The sequence below is a fragment of the Protopterus annectens genome, chromosome 1.part0 (genome assembly GCF_019279795.1).
Source record: "Protopterus annectens isolate FY-2018-M chromosome 1.part0, PAN1.0, whole genome shotgun sequence".
Classification (NCBI taxonomy): domain Eukaryota; kingdom Metazoa; phylum Chordata; order Ceratodontiformes; family Protopteridae; genus Protopterus; species Protopterus annectens.
The window spans coordinates 683,203,050-683,230,780 of NC_056725.1; the positions used below are offsets into that span (position 1 = coordinate 683,203,050).

Consider the following 27,731-nt stretch of genomic DNA (forward strand, 5'->3'; position numbering starts at 1 on the left):
TGTACTAACCAAAAATGTTTTTTACTTTCAGGGTAAGTGTTACTGGCAATTACAAGGGACGGCCATGGGTGCATCATTTGCACCTATTTATGCAGATCTATTTATGGCCTTTTTAGAAGAGCAACTTATTTATGATTCTTCACATAATTTATATTTGGAGGAACTAGATATATGGCGCATATATCTGGATGATTGTTGGATGGTGTGGAGGGCTGATGTTGAGTATCTGGAGGAGTTTTTACAATATCTTAATGAAAATAAGTGGGGTATTGAGTTTAATGTTAATACCCACAAAGATGTCATCAATTTTTTGGATGTTACTGTATATTATAATGCGGATAATACTTTGGGTACTAAAGCATTTTCTAAATACCCTCAGTATAACAGTTTACTCCATGCCTCCAGCCTGCATCCCCAACACACCATCCATAATATTCCTAAATCCCAGTTTCTGCGCATTAAGAGAATCAGCTCTTTGGTGGAGAATTTTGAGTAATCTAAAGTGGATTTGTGTCAGAGGTTCAGAAATAGGAGATATCGGAATATTAATATCTCATTGGCTAGTAACTGGGCCAGTGGTCAGGACAGGGACTCATTGTTGGAATATCAACACACTGCCAATACCCAAACCAGGGACACAGTCAGGTTTGTGACTACATATGGGCGTAATAGCAATATTGTCAGAAATGTTATTGACACACATTGGAATATTTTATTGGCTAACCATGAACTTTGAGCTTATTTAGGTAACAGGTGTCAGTTTTCTTTCAGAAGGGGCAAAACTTTGGGATCCCATTTATTACATTTCAAGCATACTGAAAGTGGTGGTGATGTATATAAACAACTGACGGTGTCAGGTGACCGACTGTTAGGTACCTTTCCATGTGGACATTGCAGTTCTTGCCAATTTGTCAGTAAACTCAAACAGTTTACTAGTAAAAATACCAGTAGGGTTTATGACTTAAAATTTTTTGGCACCTGCAGCACCAGTTGGATTGTTTATTTAGCCACATGTAAATGTTCGGCATTTTATGTCGGCCAGACTTCCAGAACATTGAGGATACGCATGTCTGAACACAGAAGCGATATAAGGAATAGACGGGAAAGTAATGCATTTTATCGCCATACTGTTAAACATGCTGATGCTGAATTCCATTTCATGATTATAGATATAATTGCTGGGGATCAAAGTAACCAACAAGGTTGATATACTATACTCAATAAAAAGGAGAAATATTGGATCATTAATTTGGGGGGTTTGTTTCCCCCTGGACTTAATGATCATTTATAAAGTCACACCAAGTATATTTTTATATGGTGTTTTTATTATATTCATTAGGTTGTTTTGTATGGGTGTTACTAATTGTATGTAGGATTATGTACTTTGGATTTATTTTACATTCAGTGGGTTTCTTGCCCTTTTATTATGGGCTAGACTATGCATGTCACGTTTTTGGGGGGAGAATATTTAAGCATGTAATATGATGTTGTTTGTGTGTTTATGATTCACTGAAGAAGGCTGGTGAGCCGTAACCGGTCTGAGGAATAAATATATTTTTAATTGCACTAGACTTGATTGCCTTTTATACCTACACGTTGGTCATTGGTTTTTGAAATCAAAGCATACCTTACTAAACTTGACAGAGAAACTGGACTCAGTCTGACTGGGCTTGCATTGCATTTTCTCAATGTACTGCAGAAGCTCTTAAAGCATATATAGACATGGAAGGTACTGACTATATAGAATATCAAAACTAAAAAGAATTATTAGCGCTAGTGTGTCTTCAAAAACAAAATCAATGACATTTCACAGCTGGATAAATAATTCAAGTGAAATGGTAAGTGAACAAATGTCTGCCTTAGAGCATTATTTAAATTTATGATTATAAGCAGAAGTAAATAGTGAAAGTAAAATAAGAAATATTTTTAACATTGATAGATTTAAGAGGGCAGTCCCAATAATTTATGTAAATGGGTTTTTAATGAAAGACGCTAAGACTAAGTGTACTGATAAACTGGTTATGTTAATTAAACTGAATGGTTACCAGCTAATGATGCAGTGTTTACAACCAAACAGCCTAAACCTGTGACTAAGAATGTGCAAATGCTTGTGAACACACACAAACCGTCACCAACTGAAACAGTATGTTTTAAATGTGGAAAAAGGGGAGACATTACAAAGTAGGTTTATAATGTGGGAAAATGGGAGACATTGCAAAATATGTTTTAGATGTGGAAAAAGCGAAGACATTGTTAAACATTATCTAGTAATATCTATGCTGTACCTAACAGAGATTTGACTTCTACCCACTCGTACCTCCCCACTCACATGTCAACCTCCCTCTTCCTCCTCTGTCTTATACTCCCTCTCTTCATCACACTTAACCCCTCGACTCCTTCATTCCCTCCCTCTTTACAACATACCACTCAACTGTCCAGATTTTCACAGAATGTCCAGATTTATTCTGCATATTTTTAGTCTGTTCCTCATAAAACCTGTGTTGTTCTTGCAAATTGTTTGGGATTGAAGTCACTAAAGTAATAACAGAGATTTCAATTTTAGACTTTAAATCCTTCAGATCAGGTGTGGTTCAGTAGGTAAGCACATATGCCAATGCCAATGAATTCTTATACAGAAGAGAATGGGAAATAAGTGTGTATATACCTTTAAGAAGCTATCCAAGGGCTTGCACAAGTGTATAAATACTGAGCATGTGCAAGTCTGATTGCCATTTTGTAGTTAGCTGTTGAGATGTAAGCATGTATGTATGTAAGGTCTGTCTGTTAACTAGTATGTTTGTATTTCATGATGCTACTACCCATCCTGATGTGTTTCTATGTATTAAAGCATCTACACAAAATACCCCACCAGCTTGTCTTCAATGTTAGAGAGAAACGAGTAACATGTTGTCAGAAGTGGCATGTCTAAAGGACATGGTGTCAGAAGTAGCATGTCTAAAATGACATGGAGACAGAAGAGGCATATCTTAAAGGGCAAGAAGTTAGAGGCGGCATGGCTAAAATGACTTGCTTGGAACTGGTGGAATATATAAGAGTGAATCATCCCTAAAATGTGCATACTTCACAAAGCAGATCAGAAACAATTTTTTTTTATTAAAACTTGCTCAGCACTTTCTTTTTCACAAAATATGAAATGAAGCATACAGAATGTTCTAAATGATATTCACATAAAACGATATGTACGATATTGATAAAATATTCAAATTACTACAGAAAATGTTTGAAATAAAGTCCAAATTGCATAAAACAAATAAAATAAGGGGAAACGACCACATTTTTGCAAAGCATATATTTTCGTATTAAGCAAAGATATCCGAGTTATCAGACATGTATAAAGTGTTTGCATGTTTGTGCAGTGTTGCAGTAAAGCTGTTTCACAAAAATACAGCCAAAACAGGGCATATTTAGCAGAATACAGCCATTTCAGAGCATATTTTGCAAAGTACAGTATTTTGAAGAGTTTATTGTGCATTTGAATGTTATTGCAAGTTCACAGAACAGTTCTTTTGTACATAATTACAAGGGACATATTTTCAGTGTGTTTATGCATACTTTGTGGGCATGGCAAATGGATTTCGAAAACCCAGTGCACTTGTGTTTGACAGTAATATTGCTGAAAAGTAGAGAGTGTTTGAGCAAGAGTACATTTTCATACAGGCAGCATTTTCTGATAAAGATGACCGTACAAAGGCATTTATTATACTTAATTTAGCTGGGTCAAAAGCCATAGAAAGGGAACATTCATTTGTGTACGCACCTGCTATCTGTACAGGAGAGGGGAAAAACCATCATATTGTTGTACTGCCTGAATCAAGGGAGGACCCTGAGTGCTTAAAAGGTAAATTTAGAGAAATGTGTAACCCCCAGACAAATGTTACAATGGAAAGGCACTTATTTTACACAAGGGATCAAAAGCCTGGTGAAACTTTTGCAGCATATATAACTGACCTGAGAAATCAAGCTAAAATGTGCAGATTTGTTGGCTTAAGGGATGAGTTGATAAAGGACAGACTTGTGTGTGGTATAAAAGATGATGCTGTGAGAAAGATTTTGCATTGTGACAGTGATTTAACTTAAAATAAGGCTATTGAGATTTGTCAGGTATATGAGCTCACAGAAAAGCATACAGATATGCTTACAAATGACAACAGCTCTAGAAGGCACAGTGATAAAGCTCATGTTGATAGTATGCAGCATGTGGTTAAAAGAAACAGGCCCAAGCACCTGACAGCAACTGTAGCCCCTGCAGCACTCACTGGTGAACCCCAGGACTTTCTAGCAATTTCGAGAGTTCCCACAGTCCCAGTGAAGCAAAAGAGCGAGTCAGCAAACTCAAAGTGTGGGCCCCAACCTAGTTTCATTGCCAACTGTCATAACTGGGGTGGAAGTCATGAATCTTAAAGGGAAAGGTTCATAGGTTCATAGGTTCATACTAGGCTATCTTCCCTAGGGCATTTATAAGCCTAGCCAGAGTGTGTTTGGCTTTCGCCAGCCATTTTAAATTAATTTTGCTATGCCCTTTTTCGAGGTTAGTATACTGTGCCTCTGTCTAACAGTAACACAGAAGTGATACCCAGGGTAAACCTACTATCTCCCATCCACTCATCAAGATTCCTCTTGAAGAGAGTCAATGAAGGACTCTGCCTAACCTGGACTGGGATTTTATTCCAGAGTGAAGGGAGCCTCTGGGTTATGAATCTGTCCCTCCAGCATGTCCTATTTATTTCAGTGCTGAGGTTCAAGTCTCTCGAGCGTAGCTCGATGGATTTGGATTTTCTGAGGTGCAGCATGTTCATTAATTCCGGGTTGGACATGGCTTTATACGTCAGGCACAGATCGCCTCTGAGCAGGCGGTATGCCACTGAGTAGAGCTGGAGTTTCTTTAACCAGGCAGCATATGGCATCTGTTTGAGCCCTTTGATCCTCTTGGTGAGGTACTTTTGGGATCTTTCCAGTTGCTGCAGGTGTCTGGTAAGGTACATCCCAAAAGGGGCATTTAACTCAATTATGGGCCTGATGAGGGATGAGTAAATAGGCACGATGACCTCCCCTGATCTAGATGTGAATCCCTTCATGATTAGGTGGGCTATATAAAATGTTTTTCTAACCACTTTGACCACGTGGTTGTCAAATGAGAGATTGCTATCAACTTGGGTCCCCAGGTCCCTAATTACTTCTTCTGCACTTAATGGATTACCACCTATGTGGTAATTTGTGGACACTTTGTTTTTGCCAAAGGGGATGACTATACACTTCTTGGCATTTAGCTTGAGGCCATGGCTCTGGCACCAGTTGTCTGTTTCTATGAGGCCCTTTTGTAGGATGCTTGTGTCAGCTGGAGAGTCGATTATAGCACCCAGTTTGCAGTCATCTGCGAACATGGTCAGCCACAGTCCTTCCGTGTTGGCCTGTACCTCCGAGAAATATATACCGAACAGGAGAGTTCCCAGAACTGAGCCTTGTGGGATGCCACTTGTAACTGGTTTGGAGTCTGACATGGTTCCAGCAATTCTAACCATGTGGGTTCCTGTCCTTGAGCCAGTTTGCAACCCATCTAGTGACATAGGGGTTTATATTTAAGCTGGTGAGCTTATCTATAATGCCCGAGTGGGGTATTGTATCGAAGGCTTTTGCGAGGTCCAGGTAGGCTGTGTGGGCCACCTTCCCCTCGTCAATGGCCTTGGTAACTGTTTCAAAGAAATCGACTAGGTTTAAGAGGCAGGATCTGCCCTTAACAAAGCCGAACTGGGTAGGGTCCAGTGTCTGTAGGTCCCCATTATCTTTTTTTATGAGGTCCATGATGATCCTTTCCATAGCTTTGCAGACCAAGCTAGTCAGGCTTATGGGGCAATAGTTTCCAGGATCCGTTGAGGCACCACCTTTGTGGAGAGGGACCACTGTTGCTGTACGCCACTCTTTGGGTACATATCCTGTGGTAAGGCTGAGATTGAACAGTAGTTTTATGTTTGGGTTTAGCTCTTCTTGGAGATCATGTAGGACGCAGCCCGGGACACCGTCTGGTCCCACTGATACTGTGTTTTTTGCTTTGGAGAGGGTGGCTCTTACCTGACCATCTGAGATGTCAGGGGGGCAGCACTCTGCTGGGATATATATTTGCCCTTTTGGTAGGGAGGGTGGGGAGAAGTTTGCACTGAACCTGTCAGCTAGGATGTTGGCAATGTCTGTGGGTTTGGTGTATTTTTTGTCATTTTAGACCAATTCTGAGCATATCTGGGAATTCCCACCCAGGTTCCTAACATAACTAAAGAAAGCCTTGTGATTATCCTTAGTGTCCTGTGCAATTTTTCTCTCGAAGCTGGCCTTAGACGATTTTATGAGTGCCCGTAGTTTTTTGCTAACACTGATCAGAGATGCCTTCCCTTTTTGGGATTTTGCTCTATCATGTAGTAGCTTCCTCCTTCTATTGTATAGTTTGTTTATGGCTGGGGTCCACCAGACAGGGCATCTGCCTTTGGAGGATTGGGTCTTGGTTTTATTTGGGATTGCATGATCCATGCATTCCTGAAGGTGTTCATAGAATGCATTTATAAAGGATTCTGTGGTCTGGGCCATATTTTCCACAGGCCCGGGGGCTTTGAAGGATTCCACCTCGGTTTTTAGGAGTGTGAAATTTGCTTTAGAGAAGTTTTTCACTGTGGTTTTCTGGGCAGCGGGTGGGGTCGGAATGTGAATATCCAGTGAGATTAGTTTATGGTCTGATCTTACCAGTGAGGGATACACTTCTGGTCTGGAACATAGAGTCCCCATGTTGGTGATGATCAGGTCCAGTATGTTTTCCCCTCTTGTGGGAGTGGTAACAAGTTGTTCCATAGCATTTGAGTTTATAAATTCTAGGAACCTTTGAGCTAGGGTATTGGAGCTAGAGTAATGCTCCCAGTCTATGTTTGGGTAGTTGAAGTCGCCCAATATATTGGTGTTTGGAGAGACCTTCATATTTTCCAGTGTTCTCAGGAAGGCCGAGTGGGGTTCCTGGGTTTGGGAGGGTGGTCTGTAGCAGGCTATAAACTGGAAGGCAGTTTTACCCACTGTTAGCTGCATATGGATAGTCTCTGATGCTTCGTGCTGTGCCACCAACCTGGAGGTGTGGGTATCTTTGACGAATATTGATACTCCCCCTCCTTTTCTGGTTCAGTCCAAGTTTTGGGGCCGAAAAGCATGGTATGAGGTATAACCTGGCAGTGCTGGGGTGCTCTCGGGAGCCTTGAACCAGGTTTCTGTTACTGCAAAGATATCGATGTTCTCCATGCTAAAGAGAGTTTCGAGTGCATTCATCTTGAGGTTTAGACTTCTGGCGTTGAGTAGCATTACTCTTAGTTTCTTATCCCTTGTGATACCTATGGAGGTGGGTTTGTCTTTTGAGCCTTGCCTAAAAAAGGCACTATGGGGGTAGCAAGAGCCTTTGACAATATCCGAAAGCCCAGGGGTGACAGGTGCAAGCCGTCCCTAGTGAAGCATCGTGGCTTGTCGAGCATGTCATCCCAGGCTGACAGGCATTGGATCCCCTTTGAATGACACCAATACTTAAGCCAATTGTTGAAATTGATCATCTTGTCTTCATATTGTGGCATCATTCTTGGTGAGGGTAAGATGCTACTCAAGGTCAGGGTCATACCGGCCTGGGCCACATGCTCAGAGAGCTCCTCTATGTCTCTTTTCATGTAGTCCAGGGAGGTACATCTCAGGTCATTCACACCAGCATGGACAATGATGGAGTCATATTTTTACTTGCCTTGGAGTGACCTGAGTGCTTGTGTTATGTGGCGGATCCTAGCGCCCGACAGGCAGCTCACCGTGACCTTCTCCTTGTTCAGCCTGGTGAGCGGGACGTCAGTGTGCCTGACGATAGAGTCACCTATTACAAGTGCATCAGGTGTGTTTTTTAGCCTTAAGGGCTGTGACTGTTCAGCACACTGGCTTTGTGAGCTATGTGTTGCATGTGTTTTGTTTTGGGGTAGCGGTTGCTTGGGTGTCTGCTTTGGAGGTCTCTGCTGCTTAGGCAGATTTTTATTTAGAGCCTCCGAGTATGTTTTTGTGTGTTTATGTGTTTGGTTTGCTGTCGTGGTAGGTCTATGTGAGACTGGAATTGTAGTGAGTGTGATTTCCTTCTCCTCCTGACAGGTTTCATCAGTACTGAATTGAGAGAGCTTAGCCTCCAGTTTGGCTATATGGTTGCATCTCTCACGTGTGTTGGAATTTGTTGGGAGGAGGAGAGGGTTATCTGTTTACATGAGGCAGTTGTAACATTGCCTCAAGATTCCCAGATTCACCAGCTGGACCATTTGGCTTTTGCTAGCAATGCCAAAAATGTAATAAATGGAATCATTTCAAATTCAATAAATGGAATAATTTCAAAAGGTTTTGTAAATCAAAAGGCCCACATTCTTTTATTAAAAGGGAACATTTTAAGAAACGAGTTGCTCAATTAGAAAGCTGCAACCCTACTCTTTATGTTGATGGTGTGTCAGTGCTTCATGAGACAGTTAATGCAGTAGATTTAAGGGCAAAGAATGAAGTATTTTGTACTGTTTGGATAAATGCCAAATCCATAGAGCTCAAAGTTGATACACGTTCCAAGGTCAATGTTATGTCAGCAAAAACATTCGCTAGAGTGTGTAAAGGTGAAAGGCTTGATTTGGTAAGGTGTGCAAAGCTTGCTGCTTATGGAGGTGAAGAAATTCAAACCGAAGGCTCAGTAGTGTTTTCATGTTACTCTGCTGGAAGAAGCTACGACTTGCTATTTTACGTGATCAAGAGGTACGTCCAGTCATTATTAGGGCTAAGAGACAGTTTGAAAATGGGACTGCTTTCATTTAATAAGGAAGTCCACCAAGTCAGCTTGAAAAAACATAGCCCTAATTTTGCCCAGTACATTTTTTTCTACCTATACCAATCTTTTCAAAGACAAACTAGGCCATCTTCCAGTTGTGTTCCATAAAGTTAGACCCAGAGGTCAGTCCAGTTATCAGGCCAGCACATAAAGCTCCAGTAGTCAATCAGGACAGAGTCAAAGTGGAGCTAGATAAAATGGTGCGACAAGGTGTGATTTGTCCAATTGAAATTCCAACTGAATGGGTATCTTCCATGGTGGTAGCTCATAAGAAAATCTCAGATGACATAAGAATCTGTAGTCATCCAAGAGATTTGAACAAAGCACTAAAACAACCTCATCGACCAATGCGCACAGTCAAAGAAGTCGCAGCCTTGATGCCAAATGCTGTTTTTACTGTCTTAGATGCAAAAAGTTCATTTTGGCAAATTCAGCTTGACAAGAAATCACTGCTCACTACCTTCAGTACTCTGTTTGGCAGGTACAGTTTTTTGAAAATTGCATTTGAGATAAATTCTGCAAGGAAATCTTTCAGTGTGCAATGGAGCAAATAATTTTTTTTTTCTAGGTATCCTTGTGCTATTATAGTAAACGACATACTAGTAAGACATCAAGATGAAGCAGAACATTACAGAAACCTCAGAAAAGTTCTAGAAAGGGCACGTCAAGTGAATCTTAAGCTCAATCCATGGAAATGCAAATTCAGGCTACAAGAAGTCATTTATGTTGGTCATTTATTTACGATTACAGGCCTACGACCAGACCCTTCAAAGCAAACAGCCATTCTCAAGATGCCAGCTCCAGACAATGTACAAGTCCTGCAACATTTTCTCAGCATGGTTAACTACCTGGGCAAGTTCATTTCAGACTTGAGCCAACTATCAGCACCGCTTAGAGAGCTGACAAGTAAACATGTATCCTGGTCTTAGAACAACACCAAAGAGCATTTGATGTCCGGAAACAGAGAACTGCTAGTCCACCAACTCTCAGATATGATAATGTTAACAAACCAGTTATACTTTCCTGTGATGCTTCGAAATTTGGTCTTGGTGCAGTCATTCTACAAGAGAATCAACCTGTTGCCTATGCATTGAGAACTCTTACCCAAACTGAGATGCAGTATGCCCAGATTGAGAAAGAGCTTTTGGCAATTGTGTTTGCATGTTTGACGTTCCATGATAATGTTTATGGTAGACCTATCCAGATCGAAACAGACCACCAAACTCTAGTCACTATCTTGAAAAAGCCTATGCATTCAGCTCCAGCCTGACTGCAATGCATGATGCTGAGATTGCAAAAGTATAATTTCAATCTTGTCTTCAAGAAAGGCAAACTTCTTTATCTTGCTGTTACATTATCCAGATCGCCCAGAAACACCACAGAACAGCATGAGAATGAGATCCTTGATTTTGAAGTCATGGAAGTGAGAAATTTTTCTTCCACACGTCTTGATGAGTTGAGAGAACACATAGCCACAGATCCAGTTTTACAGAGGATCAACCACTTTATTCAACAGGGATGGCCATCAAAGCAATCTAGTTTACACAAGAAGTGTAACGTTATTTTCCACACAGAGATGAGATCTTGTCTGACAATGGTATCATAATGAAAGGTCCAAAAGTAATTGTTCCAAAGTCCTTGCAACTAGAGTACATTACTATCTTGCACTGTGGTCACCCAGGAACCAACTCTTTCAAAAGAAGGGTGAGAGGACTAGTATTTTGGCCTTTTATGTCACAAGACATTGAGAGTTCACTTTCATCTTGTTCAGTTTGTAATAGTACAAAGCCACATCAATAGAAGGAACCACTTCAGCTAAACCAGATTCCGGAATTACCTTGGTTGAAAGTAGCCACCGACATCTTCGAGTGGAATGGTCAACATTATTTGGGATTAGCAGACTCTTACTCTGATTGGTTCGAGATTGACTTACTTCCTAATGTAGCATCCAGTACTCCCATTACTAAAATGAAGCATCATTTTGCACTGCATGGTAGCCCACACAAAGTTATTTCTGACAATGGCACGCAGTTTACAAGCCAACAGTTTAAAAGATTTGCTGAAGAATGTGACTTTACTCATGTCACAAGTAGCCTTGAGTAACCACAGTCAAATGGTTTGGTAGAACGTACAGTTCAAAGTGCAAAACAGTTACTAGAGAAGTCAAAATGAGATAATAGTGATGCTTTCCTGAATCTCTTGAATCTCAGAAATGTCCCTCGTGATAAACATCTTGGTTCACCTGCTCAGAGACTTCTGTCAAGACAAACCAGAGCAACATTACCAATCAGTAGTCGATTGTTGGTTCCACACGTCAAAAACAGGTCCAGAGGGAACTAATATAAGGGGGTGGTGAAAGCCAACACATTCTGGCTAGGCTTATAGATGCCCTCGAGCAAATAACCTAGTACTTACCTATGAACCTATGAACCTATGAAAGCCAAGCTGTTGAAGAAGTGCCTAACCAAGAAGTCCTACTATGATAAAACAAGCAAACTGCTCAACCAATTACAAGAAGGAGAAATGGTAAGGATGCAAATGTCCAAAGGTTATGATTGGATTGGTGTCATGAAGAATATTTGAACAGAGCCAAGATCATACATGGGGGAATCACAAGGAGCAGTCTTTAGGCAGAATCAGAAGCATTTGAGACCGGTCTCCGAGCCTATACCACAGCACATAGCCTGTGAGAAAGACTATCTCAGTGTGAGTTGTTTGGTCTTCCAAGTCCAGAGGAAGTTCCAGAGAACATTCCTGTTCCTGTGATGAGTCCAGATGTTCCTGATAAGAGTTACGCACCGCAGACAGTCCCTGCTGCTAAATTTGGGCCAAACTGTTATGTTACGAGATATGGTCGCATCTCTAAACCCTGTAACAGATATGAAGCAATTTGGACATGAACATTGTGTTTTGTTTCTAATGCCTATAGTACTGCATGTCTAGCTCTAATATTGTTTTTACAAAGGACAATCTTTTTAAGAGGGAGGATGTAGATCAATATGTGTGTATGTACCTTCAAGAAGCTATCCAAAGTTTTGCACAAGTGTATAAATACCGAGCACATGCAAGTCTGACTGCCATTTTGTAGTTAGCTGTTGAGATGTAAGCATGTATGTATGCAAGGTCTGTCAGTCAACTAGTTTGTTTGTATTTTATGATGCTGCCATCCATCCTGATGTGTTTCTATGTATTAAAGTATCTAAACAAAATAGCCCGCCTGCTTGTCTTCAATGTTAGAGAGCTAGAGAGAGAAAGACAAGTGACAATAAGTAAAAAGGAGCTAATAAACAACTGCTGCATGAAGAAAAGTGATGTGAGAATGAGGAAGCTCATGCTGGACAAGCAAATGCAAGTCTTTTCTGTAAATGGACAAAATAAGGGAAATAATGAGGGCAGGTTACATGTTCTAGGCCTAGAAAGGAGACAACATATATGGAAAGAAGAGACGGGGCATTGACGTCAGCGAATTGCACACTGCAAGGAGTACAAATATGAAGAATACTCAAACAATGTGTTTGAGCAGCTAAATCAGAATGGTGGAATGCATGTTAAAGTGTAAGAATAGGAAACAACTGTGTGGACAGTAAAATAAATAAATAAATAACGAGTAAGCTGTCTACAGGACTGCAACAGGAAGAGACATCAGTGGGCCATGGCTCAAAGCTGCATATATCACTTGTTGACATGACTGCATTAATATGGGAAGAGTTGGGGATGGAGAACTGAAGAAGGGCTGAATAAAACTGAAGGTCAGTTAATACAAGTCATGTTTTGTAGGGAAGAAGTGAAGCAGAGGAGTAGAACCAATTATTTATTTGTTCCTGTCCAGGAAATGGAACCTATGGATGATGTTAGAATAGGAAATAGAAATAGATCAGATCCTGTCCATGAAATACAGGTGGGCTTAGGATAGAAAAGGCTGGATTGCCATACAGAAGAAGAATGGGATTAAGCGAGACAGGGAGAGAGAAAGATGATGTGGCAAATGAAAGTAACGCAACAGAGAAGGGAAGGAGAAGGGCAGATAGTGATGAGATGCAATTAAGGCAATAGGGAAGCGATTGTATATAAGCGAGGAGGATGAGTAGATTAAATAAGACAAGGACATTGCAGTGAATGGAAGATGAAAGCTAAACCTGTACTTCATCAGATTACTTACTGAAGAAATAACTTATTTTACATTTTATAGGTATGCATATCTTTTTATGTGGCATCACTCTCCGGTGACATATAACTCCATATAAAAACACATGGTTTTATGACTTCATTCATGGATAAACATTGCTCTTACTATATTACATGAATGAAACTAGCATTTATTTCTGTCTAATGAAGTACATTAGGCAAACAGAAACATGATGACTGAATGTAGCTGCTCCTATTCTTCTGTTTAATGTGTTCTCTAAATGTAGAGTAAATTAAATTTCTAGACATCTACTGTAAGATATTTCTAGTGACTTGACTTCATATTTAAACAGTTGTCACATTTGGCGGGATGGTGGCATACAGCAGTCAGGCACTGAAATTAATCAGGACTTAATTTTTCTCATGTTCATTTGCAAAATCATTTCCAACATCAACACTAAACATTTTCACAAAATGTGTGCATGTTTTTCAAAATGCTCTTAATTTATGCAATGTTTCTTTTCTACTACAAGTCAATACTTTTTTCTGCCATTGGTAGCAACATAGTCTTCAGTTTATATCAGCTATGTTATTAGCTGAGAAATTTTATAAACATTAGACTAGTTTCTGGTTGGAGTGTTGACAAATTGTTGATTTTTCTGAAATAAAATGTGAATTGTTTGACAGTGCTAAATACATACGATCTAAAATGTAAGGTAAGAGAAACTGTGTTGCCAAATTCTGTCAATGTTTTTGAAATAAAACTTGAATTTTTGACAGTACTAAATATATACGATTTAAAATGTATGTTAACAGAAATAATAGAACAGAGCTGAAACAGTTACATTCTAAAACAATGATAAATGTACTAAAAGACTGTAACTGAAAGCATCATGTTTTAGTTGAGTTTTAAAATACTAGACATCAGCATCACTTTTGCATATCCTACTACTTGTTAAGTATACATACTAGGAGTTTTTAACACTGAGAGGTCAATTAAAAAGAGGCAGAAAAAAATAACAGGATAAACACTGAGTGATGCAATAGGAAAAGAACACAGGCTTACCTAAAGTAGCTCCCATAGTAGGCCACAATATTACTGTGCTTGCAGCTTCTGACCATCACAATCTCCTGCTGTATTACTGAGAAGTCATCATCTGTTGATTAGAAATGAAACCACTAATCAATAATCTGGGTAGGCTTCCATCATTTATTATAAACTATTTGACTTTCCTAGTGAAGAATGACTGCAAATATTCAAAACACTCAAACATACCACTAATCTTTTTGTCATATGCACACATCTAGCATCCTAAATTCTACTGGTTAATTTGTTTCTTGATTGATACATAAATATCTGTGGCCTTGTCTTTTCTGATAAGACTTAAGGCCTGCAAAAACTATAAGCACTGTTGGTGACTCCCTGCTGGTGAGGAAAGTAATCTCTTTTTTTGTCTGTGAGTTGCTTAAACTGATAGAGCTGCTTTTTGTTTTACCTGTTCCATTATGTTTTCTGTTTTGTGAAATATTTTTGGCCCGGTGTTTTTATTCTATATGGCAGACAGACACTTAAATTACCCAGGCTGCACATTTCACATTTTTTTTTTTTTTCATTGGTTAATTTGTATTTTGAGTGACACTTAAATACAGAGTATATCTGTGGCCTATCTTTTCTGATAAGACTCAAAGCCTGCAAAAACTACAATCACTGTTGGTAGCATCCTGCTAGTTATTTTCCCACCTACCCTCTCATTCTTTGAGTCAGTGGAAGATGTCACTTTCTATGGATCTGTGCACCAGACATGCATCCTTCTGTGGAAGGATGTCATAAGAAAGCATAAAAGACCTTATCAAAATCAGTATCAGTGCACCTAGTTGATAGGGTTAACAACTGTCTCTCTTCCTGCAGAACAGTCTAGATTTGAGCAGTTCTGTCCTGGGGGTGTTTTGTTGTGTCTTTCGGCTTTTCCCGGTTAGGGGTCGCCACAGCGGAACTCCGGTCCACTAATGATTGGCAGTAGATTTTTACGTGCTGAGTTGCTGGCCCTGACGCATAACCTTCAATGAAGGTACACCCATTCATGCATGTCTCCACACAGAAGACGCTCTAGCTGAGAATTGAACAGGACAACATCTTACTGTGAGGAGACAACGCTACCACAGTATGAAAATGGTAAATATGTTGACACTTTACAAGAAAAAATATGTCCTGACTTCTCTAAATGTCACAGAAATCTTTGAAACTACATTTAAGTCATTTTAATATATAAAGTAATATAAACAACCAACACTGAAAGCTTAGCATTTCAGTACTGTGATGCTGCTTATGTAAATTTGTCAGGAGGTGACAGCTGCCTTCCAAACCCTGACTGATACGATTGCTTTGTGTTGATATGAAAGGTATGGCTACATTGGAAACTGCTGTGAATGAGTACAAGTTATCCTTCTCTCTGCAGTGAAGACAGTGGAAAACAGTTTTGCAGCTCTCTGCCGTTTTCATAGCAGCTGCTGAGTTCCTGATGTCATCAGGACTAATTGCCCATCTACAATTGTCAACAGTACCTGACAGGGTAAACTACATATTTCTCTGTGTCTGTGGCACATCATACAGGTGGAGACAAATCCCTCTGCAAAGCATATGAGAAGTTAAACCTTAAAAAAATGCAAGAGGGTTTTCCTTTCATTTGATTCTAAGGAAAGGAAATTAAACTTTTACAAAGTACAAGCAGGTTTCTGTTATCTACACAGTCCTGGAACCATATTGTATGGAGAAAAGCAGCCTAAGTGCTGAGATAAACTGTAAGAGAAGGTGGAGTTTTCCTTTAAACTAAAGTCTCAGAAATTCTAACCTGCAGTTCAGAGAAGTTGCATTCCAATGCCTTTCTTTTTCCTTCGTTCTTTTTGTCTGCCCCACACCCCACCAAGACATTAAGCTAATGTTTCTGAAAGAGCTCCAGTATTGGCTTTATTTGATTGGATCACTCTCTAACCAGCCTGCTTTTTCCTAGATTTTCCCCCAACTCTCCTACCTTTTTCTTGTTGCGGTTTTATAAGGCTATGACTCTGGCCTCCGTTCCTTATGGTAATCCGATTTCCAAAGTCCCTCCCCTTTTTCATTGCTGTTGTCTGTTGTATAAGCTATCTAAGTACTCTTCCCACAAATTGTTTTCCATAGATCCATTCTAGAAATCAAATGTTCCCTACATAATGCTCAATAAAACTATACCCTGTAAAGCAGTAAACATAGAGCAAATATCTTGTGTCCCAACAAGTTTAGGGGAGGCTAGTTGAGCACTCAGTGGCAATACCTGTAGATTTAGTAGAATTCAGTATTGTGTAAACATAAAAGTTAGTAGAGTTTAGTACTGTTTAGCATACTCCACCCCAAAAAAAGCACCATTATTTGTCTCCACTAACAAAGCACACTTAATAGCCTTCTAACTCCAATACACCACCCCCTTGTAGCACACCAATCAAAGGACTGGACAACAATTCCCTAACTTCTCTGTAGTCAGCTTGGTGGATGTGGGCATCTTGAGACATGCAGTAATTGCCTTATGTTTACCTACAACCCCTTAATCGTTAAAGAAAAAGACAATATGTGAAAGGTGTACTGTGTACTTTCACAATGATACTGGAGGTTAAACCTCTCACATAAAAGTGCACATGATGTTGCTGTAATGACACACAATACCCACCACACATAGCACACATCACACACACATACACTAATGTATACTGAGGCACTTAAAAGCAATCCTTCTAAATCACCAGGACCATCTATTGTCAAATCTATGCCTCAGCAGCTGAAAAAGCACTCAGAAAAAAATAACAGTTAACATCACACATACAGTCACACTCAATGGAGCCCCAAATACTAAGCACTAAGGCAAGCATATGCACTTCCTAGGACTCTCTTCATAGGGGACTCCATTGTAAGACATACTGATGCCCATCTAACAAAGCTAAATAAGAAGAAGATAATGGTTAGTTGTTAATCTGCAGCCAGGATCTGCCAAATCACACATATATTAAGTCATTACACCACAGGTACTAGTATGATTCCATCATAGTTCATGTAGTTGTAAAAAACTGAGACATATCTCCCTGGTCTATATGAAGAAATACATTATGGCGCTCTCAGACTATTTGCTTCAGGGTAATATTAGCCTAGCACTCAGCAGCAGATTACTATTACTGAGGATGATGCGACAATATGAGAAAAAGGTGATAGATTTTAACAATTGGCTGTATTTCTGGTGTCACTCTAAGGGGATCCAATATTTGTCAGCTTGGGAGGACATAGTTAACAGGCCATGTTTCTTTGCCAAGGATGGTCTGCACCTCTTCTCTCTCTAGGCTTTTAAATATTGGCTAAAACTTTATTTACCCTCATAGTGCCTTTTTTGGCAATGTCAAATTGACAAACCTATAGACACAGCAAAATCAACACAACAAAAGCTCAAGGTTCAATGCCAGGAGACCTAAATAAAAAACTACACTCCCTCCAAGCCCTCCTCACACTTGAGAATATAGACACCTGTGGTTAAAAGCAGAGACCAAATCATAACCCTCTATAATATTTATTGCTATTTCAGAAGGAGGTATTTTTTTTTCAGATTTTGGTATTCCTCCTGGTTCTAGCATATGTCATATCCCTGACCCCTCTTAGATTTACATATCCATTGTAGACCGGAGGCATAGACATCCCATTAGAGGGCAGCCAGAATGCAGATAGAGGCTTTTCTCTCCAGCCTGCTATCTTTTCCCAACCACAAGAAGGTTGTACAATAATATCTGTGGTGTTCATGCTCGAACGTTTCTACTCATTTCTGTCCACCTGCAGTGTTATTTTGCCCAGGCTAGAATATTTCGTCTCCCCTGAGAGTGCTATAAAAAACTACACGTACCCACTTCCAAAAAGAAGGGAGCTGATGGAACATTGTTCAATTCCACAACCCCCCCACCCCATCATCACCATTAGCTGTTTGGCATCCAGTTCATTAATTAAGCACAGGTCACCAGCTTCTCAAATGTGATATTCATCATATTGACCAATGCTGCAGTAGCCTTGGGTATATGTCTTATATCCTGCCAAGGCTATAACTGCTGGCCAGCTTCCAAAGCTTCATGATACCTTCCTCTCACCTGGGCTATCAGGCAGCATGAGCTTTCTTGCCATAGAAGAGAATGCTTCTCTGCAGGCTTTTGAGGATCAGTGGTTGGCTTGTGCTGTTCCTTTGCTGGGCAGATAATTTCTCTTGAGGGAAAAACCTTCCACATTTGAAAAAATGTAATTTTATTATACATTTCTGTTTAGGAAAGTTATTTTTAAGCTAGGAGTTTCTGTTTTAATGGACTGTCATGAGACTTAACTGAACTTTTAAATGGGAAAACTTTCCTGTCAGTTTAAAAGTTCTTTAAAGTAGTTGTTTCTGTGGAGAAATTTTATTTATTTTACTTTCTGGGGCTGACAAACAGTTTTAAAGTGCTTTCTACTGTTTTTTGTAAAAAAGTGACTTTTAAAGACTTTAAATTTTTACCAGCTTTTGTGGTCTGTTTTCCCTGGAAAATAGGCACCATTTTTGGCTTGACCATGGAACAAACTACCTGTCACACGGTCAGTCCTTCTTCCAGCCACAAAAAAAACGTTAACAGCCTTTGTTATCACACAACAGGCTAGCAATTTGCATCAGCCAGAGGTGGGTGGCTCTGTTGTGACCATAGCTTGTTCCTCAGGCCACTCATCATTTACCCAGGATCCCTCTGGTGTAGCACCTACAGCTAAAATGGACCAGGGGGTATCCATGTCTTCTGCAGCTCTAGAGGTCCCCTCAACATGCAAGGGACAGACTCTCTTATTGCTCCTGGGAGAGGCAACAGGGAAGGCTTCCCTGTTTTGTCAGAATGTTGTGCCCATCCCTGGGGAACCTGCTACTGTTATCGATAACACTGTTGTCCCCAGTTTACCTGTCAAAAAGCAAATGAAAACTAAACATACATCTACCTCTCCTCAAAATTCCTTAGAAAGGAGTAGTTTTACTGGGTCTGGCTCAGGGTTTAATTCAGGCTATTAATCCTTCTTACAAGGTGTTTTCATACCGCTTTTCCTGAAGAGATTCAAGATTCTTAATCTGGACAGGAAGATTAAGGGCCAGGTGTAGGATTCACTGAGCAATTTTCTGATTCAGACTCAGAGGAGAGCTCAGTTTCTGATGCTCTCGCTGAAGAGTCTATCAGTCTTTCTCTGAGACTGTTTCCAGTAACTGACAGTGCTTTCAGTGGGACAACACTGAAATTTCTCAGTACCTCAGAATATACCTATAAAATATACTCCAATATAGCTCCTTTTCTAAGCATAAGTGATATGGGTAATACCAGTCTTTCAAGAAGGGACAAAGCCCTACACTGTGCAGTGGCCCTCAGAACCCTTCTATATAACTTGGTATTTTCCATTACCATTCATCCTGTTGTGCATTATTCTTTGTTTGGAAAATAGGGAAAAACAGATAATGTCAACAGGCTCATACCTCTCAACTGTATAGATTTTCACAGAATGTCCAGATTTTGGCCTTATATTTTTGGTCCATTTTTCATAAAATTGTGGTTTTCCAGCAAATTAGTGGTAAATCATTAAAGACTAAAGTTTGCAAACAATGATAGACATTTGAGTTTCAGACTTCATATCCTTCACAAAATTCATGATGATGCAAAACCTGTTATTCTATCAACTTTCTAAGTTTGTAAGAGCAATATTTAAAAATTGTTCCTATTTCCGGGCCTTTTTCCCACTTTTATTTATGGCTTTCTCTAGATTTCTTGCTCTAAGAGGTTGAGAGGTATGAATGGGATCCATAATTAAATAAGGAGTCTCAAATACATGGAACACAAAACAGAATATGTATTGTGAAACTCTACAATAATGCAGAGGTATAATGGTGTATTTTATGACATCACATAAACCTCAATAAAGAAAATTTTCCCAAAGGGGAATCCAATTCACTTGTACCACCAAAATGGAAGATTTGCCACCTTCACACATCTCAGTTAGTAAATATACTACCTCCAAGTTTCCACAAACATTGAGAGAAGGGAAAAGTTTAAAAAAGCTAATCTATTCCTTTTACTCGCAACTGCAAGACATCAGAGACAATGATAAACACCATCTACAGCGAAGCAACAGTCAATGCACCGAAGCCTCACCAATTCAACATTTCACATAAAGGTACACAACTCTTCAAGTGTTTGCAAAAAAAGTGCGAAATGTTAATGTTCCCTTGTTGATAATCTATGTGATTGCCTGCCATATAGCTACTACTTAACAACTATTACTACCACAGCCATCACAAATAGCTTGGAGTCAGTCAGTTTTACTAACTTTGTTCACTAGGTAGAATGTTTTATGGTACTGTATTGTAGTAGCTAAGTTTTAACTCACCAATTTGAAACTTAAGTACTGGATTTTACCATAGAAAACCACTGAAAGTACAATTTCCAACTAGTATGTGTGTGCCTGCAGTGATTTGATGCCTGTGGTATTTTCTGCTTTCTGTATGACAGAGCAAACAGAGTCAATATATGTAAGCATGGGATTGCAAGCAGCTCATCTCCCTGCAAATATCTATATATATATATATTACTTGTCTTGTGTCTTAACAGCTTGAAGCTACAACCAGATGTTCTGTGTGAACTGAGCTGTCGGTCTGTAGTAGAAAGTTATGCCTGTTTTCCCTGGTAAATCAATATGACATCAATGAGGGGTATATGCTTTTTCCCTACTGTGTGTGACCTCGGAGTGGGTGCATTTTATTAGCACCAACCTCTCTGTACTAGAAAACTGTTACTGGAGTTTTAGAAGAATATGAATGTCTGCATTTATAATTTTTAAAATGCCTCTAACTTTTACAATGGGTACTGTAGAACAATAAATTTAAAGGGCTGGGTGTCTAACAGGTCAACTACAAAGATTATGCTGTGATAAAACTATTACATTTTTATTTTATCAATTTGTTCACCCAGTAAGCACATTTGACACAATTGCCTCTTTTTAAGTGTGCACCAGGAGTAATGTCTGGTTAATTAACTTGCTCAAAGTTGCACAGTAAGCAAATGAAGATGAGGAATCAAACCCTGTACCCTGGGTACAGGAAGCAGCTCATTAATAGCTGTGAGCTTTAGTTCTCTGCATTAACTGCCATTAAACAATAAACAAGAACAGTAACAATAACTTTACATATGCTTCATTTTCCAGGATGAACAATGCCATCCGGTAAGATTTGTATGGTACTGTGCAGTACCACCTGCCTTGTCAGATACCATTACTTACATATTTACTTTGGCCAACATTTGATCACGTCCATGCTTTGTTGTGTCTTTTAGCTTTTCCCAGTTAGGGGTCGCCACAGCGGAACTCCGGTCTGCTAATGATTGGAAGTAAATTTTTACGTGCCGAGTTGCCGGCCCTGACACACAAACTTCAACGAAGGTACGCCCATTCATACATGACTCCACACAGAAGACACTCTAGCTAAGAATCGAACAGGGCAACATCTTACTGTGAGGTGACAACACTACCGCAGCACCACCACCGCAGTCTGAATATTTCAAGTCTAGAGTTTCAGCTTGCAATCTACAAACTACTGCATCATGAATCATAGCATTGTTAAAGTTCTTCAGCCACTCCCCAAAACAACCCTTCGGATATAATCTTACAGCAGTACTACTTCAATTCATGTGGAAGCAACATATGAGAGGCATCTGAAAACTCTTGCAGCAAAAATATAAAAATAATAACAAATCAAATTATGAGCGGTGTTATAGCACTAACTGCAATACACACACACGCACACACGCACACACGCACACACGCACATGCACGCACACGCACGCACACACACACACACACACACACACACACACACATGCTGTTTAGTGAACGTTTTTTGTGTTTAAAATTGTTAGTGTTACAGCTGATCAAATTACATTACAAGATGCAGAACATCGGCCATAACATAATACATTATGTTTTTCCTTGCTCTGGGTTGTGTGACCATGGAGTTAGTATATTTAGCTTACAGGGATTTTGGGGCAGAGCCCTCCATGTTAAAACAAATTCTTAAAGTTTTAGTTAGGAAGGATTATGATTGCAAATATAAATATTCTATTTATATATGTCATCACTTTAGTTTAGATGTTTTTTTTTTTTTTTCTTTTGCTCTTATTTATTCCGGATTTATTCCAGACTAATCTGCGTGATTTTTTTTTTATTTCACGCAGTTGTATTTGTGGTAAATAGTAATATTCTTGTATATGCATACATTTAGGTCTAGTGACAATAAGGACTAAGACAGATAATATCGACAGAATCAATATGACATCAGCGATGGGTATACATTTTTTCTCCACTGTAGTGTGACCTCAGAGATGGTGTATTTTATTAGCAGGAGGTGCAGGGGGCTTGACTCCTTGTGAAAACACAGTTTTTAATGTGTTTAATTTCTGCTGAACTTTTTGGTTTAGACCTTTATTTGTTGACTATTTTTATCAACCTTTACAATTTCTCACAACTTATCAACTCTATAACCAGACCCTGCAAATATTACTCCAGTGGTAGTATGTTGCTTTATGCAGTGGATACCCCAGTTTTTATGTAGGAATGACTACTAAGTCTCTATATAAAGGGTAAGACAACATTATAACAATATAAAAAATGGAGATCAAAGAAGTTCTTTATACAGACATACGGTTGAGTGTGAGACATACAAAAGTTAAATAGTTAAATTAGATGCAAGAGGGGGTGAATTTAAAAACTGTTTAGAACAGAGGGACACCAGTTGGCAAGTTAAACTTCAGACAGACAAGACACCTGGCTTGAATGAAGTTATCAACATTAAATGTTTTTTAAAAAACAACTTAACCTTAAAAAGTAGCGTTCAGTCCACAACATAAAATGAACAACTCAGCGGTAAAAGAACGCCAACCTCCGCTCACCCTGAACACATCCACAATCCAAAAAAAAACTTTGCCCTGGAAGAGTTTCGAAATAAATTCACCACAGTAAGTGGTAAAAGAAACAAATTTGTTTATTTTGACAAACAAGTTAAGCGCTTTCACTCACTTGAACGTGAGATTCATCAGAACATCTTGTCAACTGATACAAATGGTTTAAATAGTGTCTTTGGTGCCAAATCCATTTAAAGTAAAACAATACCTTTTAATACACATTGTACTAAAAAAATATTATGTGCCAAAAACAAAAATACTTATTAGTGTACAAAAACATCAGTTCCCTATAAATCTACTTAATACAGCTCTAATCAAAATAAATATATAAAAATTATTATAATAAAATGCTACCATTAAATAAACAATAAATAATTGTAGCTATAATGCCTTGTGCAAGCATGTATGTGCAGTATGTAACTTAATAAATTCCTTACTATATTCTATCTTCACTATAAAATATACAAATAATTCTACCTAATATTAAGTAAAGGTTTTAGTGAAATATGGTCATTCAAGCCTGGTGGTGTCATGGCATCAGTTAGCAATTGCCACCATACTTCCTTGTATGCAAGTATATTTTTGTAATCACCACCTCTAGGATCCAGAATAACATTTTCTAATATGGAAAACTTAAAATTATGTGTGGCTCCATACTTTTCCACATGTCTATATAGGGCATTATTAATGTCCTTCATCCGGATACTTATACAGGTGAGCATATATACGTTTCTTAAAATTTCTCTCTGTCTTCCCTATATAGTATCCTGGACAGGCCTCACATTTTGCCAAATAAATAACTAATTTCGAATTACAATTACCCTGTGTAAATCTCAATCTTGTCCTATTGATATTATCCAAAACTATTCTTTCTTCCTCAATTATAACATAACATTGGTTGCATGCACCACATTTTGTGATGTGCTTTTTGGTGTTATCTGCTCCAGTGTCTCTTATGCCCCTTTCCAAATATGTTTTAATATTTCTCCCCATCTTATATACAAATATAGGTCCGGGGCCCAAAATATCAATCATATCTTGGTCCACTGTCAAAACATTCCAATTGGCTGTTAGAATATCTTTGATTTTGTTTGTATGTGGACCATATTCCAGGACACATGACACATTCACTCCTTATAGTGGGATGTATTTCTTTCTGCGTTCCTTTATAACATATTCCTTCATGTCCCTCATCATTTTTCCATTATATCCTCTGTCTTTAAATAATTCAGTTATATGACTCAGTTCATCTATCATATCTTTGTAGTCAGAAGACATCCTTACAGCCCTAATACACTGTCCCTTAAATATATTGTACATCAATTTTTTAGGATAGTTGCTGGTATATTCCAAGTAAGAATTTGTAAATGTGTTTTTTCTATATATTCTGGACTTAAAACCTTCATCACCGTTCAATATGAACGTATCTAAATAGGCTACACCTTCACTGATGCTGGTGCATGTGAACTTTAGAAACCCACTACTGTTGTTTATGTAGTCCACAAAACTGCTTAAACTTTCTTGATTGCCATCCCATAAAATGTAGATGTCATCCAGAAAGTGGGAATAATATTTAATGTTTCTATAATGTTCACTTTTAAAAACCAGTCTCTTCCCAATCAAGCATCACCAAATTAGCGAATATGGGGGCACACGCCGCCTCCATAGCAACGTCCTTGTTTGTTTAAAAAGTTTGCCTTCATAGTATATATAGTTATGGTCCAGAACTATAGACATAAGTTCTAACACCAAACATACCTTGTCCCATTCAAGGTCACGATATTTCCTAATACTATTGGTGAAGGCTTCCATTCCTACTTCTTTGGGTATGCATGAAAATAAATCCAATACATCTGTAGATGTAAATAAGTATCCATGTTTCCAAATATCATTTATTTTATATCAAATATATTTATATCAAATATATATGTATATATTTTTTTAAAACAGAAAATTATATGTGAACAAGTGATGCTATAAAAGGTTTTATGAAAAGGTTTCATGTTGTGATTTTAAATTACAATTGGTTAATTGTTTGATATGTTGATGTGTTAATTGATAGTGAAAGGGAAGGTCTACAAGAGGGTAGTGAGACCAGCTATGTTATATGGGTTAGAGACAGTGGCATTGACAAAAAGGCAGATGTCAGAGCTAAACATGGCAGAGTTGAAGATGTTAAGATTTGCACTGGGTGTGACAAGAGTGGACAGGATTAGGAATAAGTATATTAGAGGGTCAGCCCAGGTTGGAAGGTTTGGAGACAAAGCCAGAGAGGCAAGATTACATTGGTTTGGGCATCTGCTGAGGAGAGATGCAGAGTATATTGGGAAAAAAATGCTAAGGATGAAGCTGCCAGGTAACAGGAAAAGAGGAAGGCCTAAGACAAGGTTTATGGATGTGGTGAGAGAGGACATGCAGGTGGTTGGTGTGACAGAGCAAGATGCAGAGGACAGGAAGAAATGGAAACAGATTATCTGCTCTGGCAACCCCTAACGGGAACAGCCGAAAGAAGAAGATATAAGAAAGTTGTGTTTTTTTGTGAAGCATTCTGTTCTAAAGAAGTCTTAGGATGAAAGCGGTCAAAATAAAGTGTACGCTAAAGTGTGGTTCATCGTTTGGCTCCTTGTGCCTATTACCAATATTTTGTTCTGCTTAGTGGTGTTTATACTGGTGGAAGGTTTTCTGTGTGAACAATAATTTTATAATCTTCAAAAATAATATAAAAACATCTACATTTAAATAATTATACCAAATGAGACACAATATGAAAACATTAGCTAAGAATAGATGCAACTTATATGACAATGATTTAGTATTTAGAGAAATTGTAGGAACTTCAATATGAAGTGAGAAAAAAACAGGGTTATGGAATATTTAGTTAGAGAGAGTCGGGGGTGAGAAATTGATTGAAGTAAGAAAGTGAGTGAAGATATGGAGAGTAAGGAGGTTTGTGAACAGACAGGAATTTTTGGTCAATGGAGTACTGGACAAGCAGATGGATACTGGATAATTTTTGAGGTGGTTAGAAGTAATATGTTAGTTGATGGGGCAGCTCTAACAAATTTAGGCTTTTTAATGCTATACAGTGGTGGTGTCTAAAATGGGTATTCGCTGTAAATTTAATCACTTTTTAGTGATAAGTTTAGCTTTAGTTGCATCGTTGAGAAAGATTTTGGCTCTGTAAAGCATCACTAGTTTTGTTTTTTTATGCAACTTGGCATATGAAAGTCAAATTTAAGATTATCATCCCACTATCATCCCTAAAAATGTACTACGAGAAGTGATTTCAGTGGTTGTATTATTATTATTATTATTATTATTATTATTATTATTATTATTATTAAGAGAGAGGATTTTAAATTTAGTTTTTTTCATGAGAGAGAACTTTGGGGCAAAAAGAACTTGTTTGTTTTTTGAGAGGTTGAGCATGAGTTTAGTGGCTGTTGAAGCTTCCTGGGTAATTCTTTTGGAGATGGGCCAGTTTGTCTGACGTACATATGAGGATGGAGACTTCTGCATATTGCATTGTATTAGGGTGGCCTGTTGTGTGGACATGTGGAGGGTGCTGGTTAAAGAGGAGGGTACAAAGGATAGAGCCTTGTGTATACCAGTGGTAACTAGGAGATATGGAGAGAGGGTGGAGTGCCATTTTATTGGCTGATACCTACTGGACAGGGAGCATTTGAACCATGGAAGGATGGGCTGAGATAACCTAGTGAGGGAATTTGAAGTTTGCTGTGACAAACTGTACTAAAGGCTTTAGATAAGTCTATGGGCCAGATTCAATAAAGCCTACACTAAGTGTACACTGTTCTGAGTGAAAAGACAACACAGACATATGCATACCTTCTTACTCCTAATTTTAGTTTTCCTGTTGATATTCTTGCAGCTTTAAATATTGTCAGGGATTCATACAGGTTACCACAAAGTGTAGACTACATGTACACTTAGTGTAATCCTTCTGAGTGACTAGGAAGCACAAAAATGTGATGAGAATTTTATTGAATACATATAGTGTACGCTTAGTGTACACTTAGTGTAGGCTTTATTGAATCTGGCTCTATAAATAAGGAGGAGACTAGTTTGCTGTTATCTCTAGCTTTATGGACAGTATCTATATATGGTAGAAGTGCAGTGTTGGTACTGTGGGAGGGTTGGAAGATGTGTTGTGTGGAGGATAGGAGTTCTTCCTGTAGGAGACAATACAAAAACTGCTTTTGAGTATTTTTTTTTTCAAGTATTTTGGAGAGGGAGGATAAGATTGCTACAGATCTAAAGTTAGTGATGGTTTTATTTCCTCCTTCCAGTACAGGAATAATGGATGATTGTTTTCCAGAAAGAGATATGAAATGAAGGTCATCATCTTAAGTAAATACGGTTTGAGCTTGTTTAAAAGTATTTTTTATAGGATGTGGGCACAGACTGAGGGTGAAAGTGGATGTTGTGATGTGTGGCATTTGAACAGGTTAGGATTAGATGTTGGGAAATCCTTGGTTAAGGATGCTATAGTATCTATGAAATAAGAAATTAAGTCTATCAAAATTTCAACTGCTGAGTTATTAGGAGGTGGGTTAACAATTAATTTTGGATGAGATGTAATATTTCTTTAATAGTTGATCAGGTTTTTTAGAGTTGTTTACTACCCTTCTGAATGTTGTTATACTATATATTTTTTTTGTTTTTGCTGTTCATTATAGCTTATTGCTGTTCATTTGCTTTTTAGTAAGACTGTGCA

At 38.6% G+C, this 27,731-nt stretch overlaps 1 protein-coding gene across 2 annotated transcripts in view; it reads right to left on the reverse strand.

Moving 5' to 3' along the window:
- Positions 1 to 27,731, reverse strand: part of LOC122794052 (mitogen-activated protein kinase kinase kinase kinase 5-like) — a 1,947,254-nt gene that overhangs the window by 1,101,272 nt on the left and 818,251 nt on the right. For both annotated transcript variants that reach the window (XM_044062187.1, XM_044062182.1), the window contains exon 3: positions 14,061 to 14,151. In XM_044062187.1, coding sequence (XP_043918122.1) covers positions 14,061 to 14,151 — 91 coding nt within the window. The remainder of the gene's footprint in view (positions 1 to 14,060; positions 14,152 to 27,731) is intronic.